The 6576-nt window shown below is 36.3% G+C and overlaps 1 protein-coding gene across 1 annotated transcript in view; it reads left to right on the top strand.

Moving 5' to 3' along the window:
• Positions 1-6: 6 nt before the first annotated feature.
• LOC100633992 (dynein beta chain, ciliary-like) overlaps positions 7-6576 on the top strand; it is a gene marked incomplete at its 5' end in the record, with an annotated part of 15735 nt that continues 9165 nt past the window's right edge. The window contains 11 exon segments of the mRNA XM_020004415.1: positions 7-225; positions 361-452; positions 505-631; positions 817-1499; positions 3547-3703; positions 3980-4242; positions 4819-5050; positions 5450-5605; positions 5753-5869; positions 6019-6279; positions 6466-6576. The exon segment at positions 6466-6576 is cut by the window's right edge and continues 3 nt beyond it. Of these exon segments, the coding sequence (XP_019859974.1) occupies positions 7-225; positions 361-452; positions 505-631; positions 817-1499; positions 3547-3703; positions 3980-4242; positions 4819-5050; positions 5450-5605; positions 5753-5869; positions 6019-6279; positions 6466-6576 (2418 nt within the window).

Consider the following 6576-nt stretch of genomic DNA (forward strand, 5'->3'; position numbering starts at 1 on the left):
GTCCAGCTCCAGAATATGATGACCTCAAAGTTTGTTGGTTATTTCTCTGAGAGTGTCTCCGACTGGCAGAAGAAGCTCTCCAATGCTGACTCAGTCATTACTATATGGATGGAAGTACAGAGGACCTGGTCTCACCTGGAGAGTATATTCATTGGGTCTGAAGATATTAGAGCACAGTTACCAGAGCACTCAAAGACATTTGACACCATTGATAGTGACTTCAAGGTATACATGTGGTATATATGTCGATACATTTATGCGTATAGTACATGTACATTAGCTGAAGAATTTAAATATACATGTATATACATGTACATATATTGATTGTATGGTTGATCATTTTGTGTGTGTTCATTTCAGAGATCATTAGAGGAAGTAGCTCTGACTCCTAATGTAGTAAAAGCTACCAATAGACCAGGCCTGTATGATGAACTGGAAGATATCCAGAAAAGGTAAAGTATCATTTAATATCATTTATTTATTTATTTATAATATTAATTGTAGACTCTCTGTGTGTGAGAAGGCTCTTGCTGAATATCTTGAGACCAAGCGTCTTGCCTTCCCTCGGTTCTATTTCATCTCATCAGCCGATCTCCTGGACATATTGTCCAAAGGAAACCAACCAACACAAGTGAGTACATGTACATGTATATACAGTAAATGTACATACATGTACATGTATGCCCAATACATGTATGTGTATATCTGAGTCCTTAAGTATTAATGTATGATTACCTTGAGGACACACTGTATTATGCATAAGTACATGCAGGATTTTATCATTAGATCTCACTATAATGACATTGTGTGTTGTAGGTTGCTCATCATTTATCAAAATTGTTTGACAGCATGGCAAAGCTCAAGTTTAAAACAGACGCCTCAGGAGTTGAGTCACCAGACATTACTGTTGGAATGTACAGCAAGGATGGAGAATATGTAGACTTTGATGAGCCCTGTGTCCTCTCCGGTCAAGTTGAGCTCTGGCTCAATAAGCTATTGGATAGAATGCAGGCTACAGTGAGACATGAGTTCTCAGAGTCTGTGGTAGCTTATGAGGACAAGCCAAGGGAGCAATGGCTGTTTGAATTCCCTGCTCAGGTAGCTTTAGCAGGAACACAGATATGGTGGACAACTGAAGTGAATATATCCTTTGCAAGGCTAGAGGAAGGATATGAGAATGCTTTGAAGGATTATTATAAGAAGCAGGTCTCACAGTTGAATACACTCATTAACCTCCTCCTGGGTGATCTAAGTAAAGGAGACAGACAGAAGATAATGACAATATGTACTATTGATGTACATGCTCGTGATGTCGTTGCTAAACTGATATCTCAGAAGATTGAGAGCTCTCAGGCGTTCCTTTGGTTGAGTCAGTTGCGTCATCGCTGGGACGAGAACCTGAGACATTGCTTTGCTAATATCTGTGACGCACAGTTCCAGTATACCTATGAGTACCTGGGGAACACTCCTAGACTAGTTATTACACCTCTCACTGACAGGTAATGTAGTATTACTATTATTATTTATATGTATAATGTGTTTTAATTGTGTGTATTACATGCACCATGCATGTACATGTACATGTACATGTACATGTACATGTACATGTACATGTAGAGGTATCCTTCATTGAAGCCTAAATTAATAGTATTAGTACTTATGGAATACTGGCTGAACTATTATAATTAGTAAAGCCGAACCTCTAATGCATATAGTACATGTATGTGCTACATTACCCTTGCTCTGTGTTACTCTTAACTCAGTTCAAGTATTCATTCATTCATTATACTGACCATTAGTTGAAATAATTAATTTTAATATTCAAATAAATGTAGTTAGCATCTAAAATTAAATAAACTGTAGCAAAAAGAATTAATTATTAAAGCAGCACTTCCATCAGCTATTTAATTGAGCTGTGAATAACTTTTGGGGTTTCTAATGTTCAATAATAAGTTAGCACGTTCATTTTCTCCAGAACTTGTGTTGATATTTAATTCTTCCAGTGTCATCTCATCAGTAGCATTGCTTTCTTGGTCATTCCTCTCTTTTCCTCCATCATCAGGAGCTATCTTACGGTAGGCAACTTGAGCAATTGTTTTCATCTCTTCTTCAGTGATAGTGTCCTTGCCCTCGCCTCTCTTTTTCTCTGAATCAATATCGTAATAATAAATATCAGCCAGTGCCTTCTTGCATTCTAGTTCTGCCAGTTCCAATAGAAAGTCAACTTGAATTGGGTGATCCCGAACACTTTCCCTTACTCTTTTTTTTATTTCTTCTAAAGCTTTTACTTCTTCTCCTTTGTTATTCTCTACTGCCTCCTTACAGTGGTCTACAAGGGATTTTGATTTCTTTTGATCAGGAATTATTACTATTCCTGAAGCCAGGATAACAGCAGCTAATTCAATATCTAAAATCTGGTCTTGCGATATTTTAGAAACAAACGCTGCTACTGGTATTGCTATTATTAAGCTTCCTAAAAATATGATGATTTGTAACAGATAAAGTCCAACAAGGCAGAATCCACACAAGATTTTTACAGCTTTATTCTTGCCAGTATTTATACGTTTAATTGCTTCATGATGCCAATTTAGTTTGATCCACAGTACAATAGATACAAATATCCATGATAGTGCTGCTGCATGTCCTATTCCTCCAGCAATATCCACCTTTGAACCATAGCATCTTATTTCTGTTACATTTTCTGACTCTGCTTGTTCTTCTGAAGTCACCTCAAGTTTAGAGCCATTGTTGTATAAGGCAATACAGTCGAGCCCATCATGTGGACTGTATATATTAGAAGTGGTGAGAAAAGTGTGGTACAAAACAACAAATAGAATTGATTTAACAACAAGAGCCATGTACAAGAAATTTAACTTGATAAAATTTGGGGAATAATAAAACCAAATATTACAATATGGCTACCACTTTTTTTAATGTATGGAAACACCTTCTTCAACATCTTCTCTGGTGTAGACCTGGACCTGATATACATGTATATATATCCAACTATTAACAGTACAAATGCTACAACGTATGAAAGGGCAAATATTTTGTTGTAAATTGCCTGAAAAGAACTGGTAGCCATTATTGCTGCTCTTCTCTTTTCCTGTGGATTTGTTTAGCTGGCCCTAGACTGTGGATAAAAGGTGTTGCACCCCTTTAAAGAGTATAACTATACATGATAATAATGATAATGATATCACCAAATCTAATTACTAATTATTCATTAGAGGTATAATGATATTTAAAGGCATATGACTAGATCGATATCTCTCCTTTCTCTCAGATAATATTGCTTATGCTTATGTGTGTATGTATACTGTATAGTGACAGATAAAATTACAGGTAGTTAGTCTACTATATAATGTGCATGTTACATGATCCTCTTTACTGTTGTTTGGTACATGTATATTTATTATGCTTTTGAAATCATAAATGAATTGAACAATGATCCATAATGTGTACATGTACAATGTACATTACAATACTACATAAATTATACTATAGTTTGACTAAATCAAATTATATGCCTTATGCTTGCTGTAGGTGTTACATCACCCTCACTCAGTCCCTCCATCTAACAATGAGTGGTGCTCCTGCTGGTCCTGCTGGTACTGGTAAGACTGAGACTACCAAAGACTTAGGAAGAGCACTGGGTATGATGGTATATGTATTCAACTGCTCTGAACAAATGGACTATAAGGTACACTCTATGTATACCAGTATGTATGTACATTTGTACTTGGAAAATGGACATATACAGCACACTGTACATGTATGTGTAAATAATATACATGTATAACTTAGAAGTATTTTTAGACAACTTTTATTCAAATTTAAGATATCCCATTTGAATTTAACTACATGTACTGTATGATTCACTTATATACGTGTAGTACAATGAAGATAATGAATGAATTAGATTAATTCATACGTCATACAGTATATATTCCATTAGTTTATTCTTCTATACATGTAGTCTTGTGGTAATATATACAAAGGATTGGCCCAGACTGGTGCCTGGGGCTGTTTTGATGAGTTCAATCGTATCTCAGTTGAAGTCCTCTCAGTGGTAGCTGTACAAGTGAAGAGTATTCAGGACGCCATTAAGATGAAGAAGGAGAAGTTCTTCTTTGATGATGTGGAGATTAAGATAACACCAACAGTTGGTTTATTCATTACAATGAACCCGGGATATGCCGGTAGAACTGAACTACCTGAAAACCTCAAAGCACTCTTCAGGTAATGTACATGTACATGTATATGTATATGCTTAGGTCAGAATTAAGAAGCTTTTGCAAGTGAAGAATTGTGTGCTACATGTACGTTATAGATAAACTACAGATGTTGAGGGTTCTAAATCAACTAACATCAGAGTGTATATCCAGTAACACACTAATGATACACATGTACATATTGAGTGAAATGTATAAATGGGAAAATTATGTACATGTACAGTACTATACATGTATATGCACAGTATATACATGTACATTTGTATTACAGTGTGTGGGTGTATCAAAGGCACCGCCACGAGTTTATATAGTGTAGACCACAGCAGGGTAGTTAGAAGCCATCATCTAACTGCTAATTCTGGTAGTTAGACGACAGTGCCTATCATACACCCACACACTGTAGTACAAACCAGATCAACTACAGCTGTTTCGTGTTACTGGATATACACTAGGATGTTAGTTGATTTAGAACCCTCAACATCTGTAGTTTATCTATAACATGTATATACTGTGCATATATAGTACTATACATGTATTTTCCCATTAATGCACTTCACTCAATATATACATTGTATATCATTAGACCTTGTGCTATGGTGGTTCCTGACTTTGAGCTGATTGCTGAGATAATGTTGGTGGCTGAGGGTTTCATTGATGCACGTATACTAGCAAGGAAGTTCCTTACATTATACACTCTGTGTAAGGAGCTACTGTCTAAACAGGATCACTATGACTGGGGGCTGAGGGCCATTAAATCAGTGCTGGTAGTAGCTGGATCTCTTAAGAGAGGAGACAGAGGAAGACCTGAAGACCAGGTAACATTATAATGTACATGTACAGTGTAGCCTCTTTATGGGTCCACACTACCTGTCCTTAATACATGTACAGTGTAGCCTCTTTATGGGTCCACACTACCTGTCCTTAATACATGTACAGTGTAGCCTCTTTATGGGTCCACACTACCTGTCCTTAATACATGTACAGTGTAGCCTCTTTATTAAGGACACCATTGGACCCACACTACCTGTCCTTAATACAGAGGTATCCTCATTTCAGAGGTACTTTTGTATAGGCTTGTACCAATTGGGACATTACAAAATGTCCTCATTATAAAGGTGTCCTTAATATAGAGGCTACACACTCTATACATTAGGATACTACTGTTTATTTACAATTTGTTTATCCTAATTTGTATGCACTGTACTGTACTGTAGGTATTAATGAGAGCATTGAGAGATTTCAACACTCCAAAGATAGTGACAGATGATGTCCCAATATTCATGGGACTGATAGGGGACCTGTTTCCAGCACTGGATGTACCAAGAAAGAGAGACATGGACTTTGAAGCATGTGTCAAGCAAAGTGTACTAGTAAGAATTGTATAATAATAATAATATTATTTGCATGTACATTTAAGTACAATATAAGCAGTGTTTTCTAAAACTAAAGGCTAATTGTAGAGCCAGCTATAGCCTCCCTATTATTATTATAGTGACTAATTATCTGTTATATTGTAGGATCTTGGTCTTCAAGCTGAGGATGGGTTTGTATTGAAAGTGGTTCAGTTAGAGGAGCTGATTCATGTCAGACACTCTGTGTTTGTGATTGGTAATGCTGGAACTGGGAAAAGCAAGGCAAGTATACATGTACATGTACATGTATAAATTTAGAGTTGATAATACATGTTAATATCACTATCATAATACTAATACTATTATTAGTACAATTATTAACATCATTATTATCACCATTGTAATTATTATTTATCATTATTATTATACAGATATTACGGTCGCTCAACAGAACATACCAGAACATGAAGAAGAAGCCATTATGGCAGGACCTCAACCCAAAGGCTGTCACTAACGATGAATTGTTTGGCTACATAAACCCAGCGACCAGAGAATGGAAAGACGGCCTGTTCTCTTGCATAATGAGAGACCTCGCTAATATATCAAACGAGAGTCCCAAGTGGATTGTACTGGATGGGGACATTGATCCAATGTGGATTGAATCACTCAACACTGTCATGGATGATAATAAAGTTAGTATGACATTGTACATGTACATGTATGTACATAAACTTCTTATACTAATACATATACATACAATGTACATGTATGTGTATGTACGTATATATGTGTATACTATAGGGAATCTTTCTTTATGTTTATACATGTACATGTTTTTAAGCAGGCTATATACTATTACACTCTTATTGATACTGTAGGTGTTAACACTGGCCAGTAATGAGAGGGTCCCCCTCACTCCTTCAATGAGGCTGATGTTTGAAATAGGACACCTCAAGGCAGCGACACCAGCCACTGTATCCAGAGCTGGT

This window comes from Amphimedon queenslandica, unplaced genomic scaffold, assembly GCF_000090795.2.
Source record: "Amphimedon queenslandica unplaced genomic scaffold, v1.1 AMPQUscaffold_12220, whole genome shotgun sequence".
In the NCBI taxonomy this organism is placed as follows: domain Eukaryota; kingdom Metazoa; phylum Porifera; class Demospongiae; order Haplosclerida; family Niphatidae; genus Amphimedon; species Amphimedon queenslandica.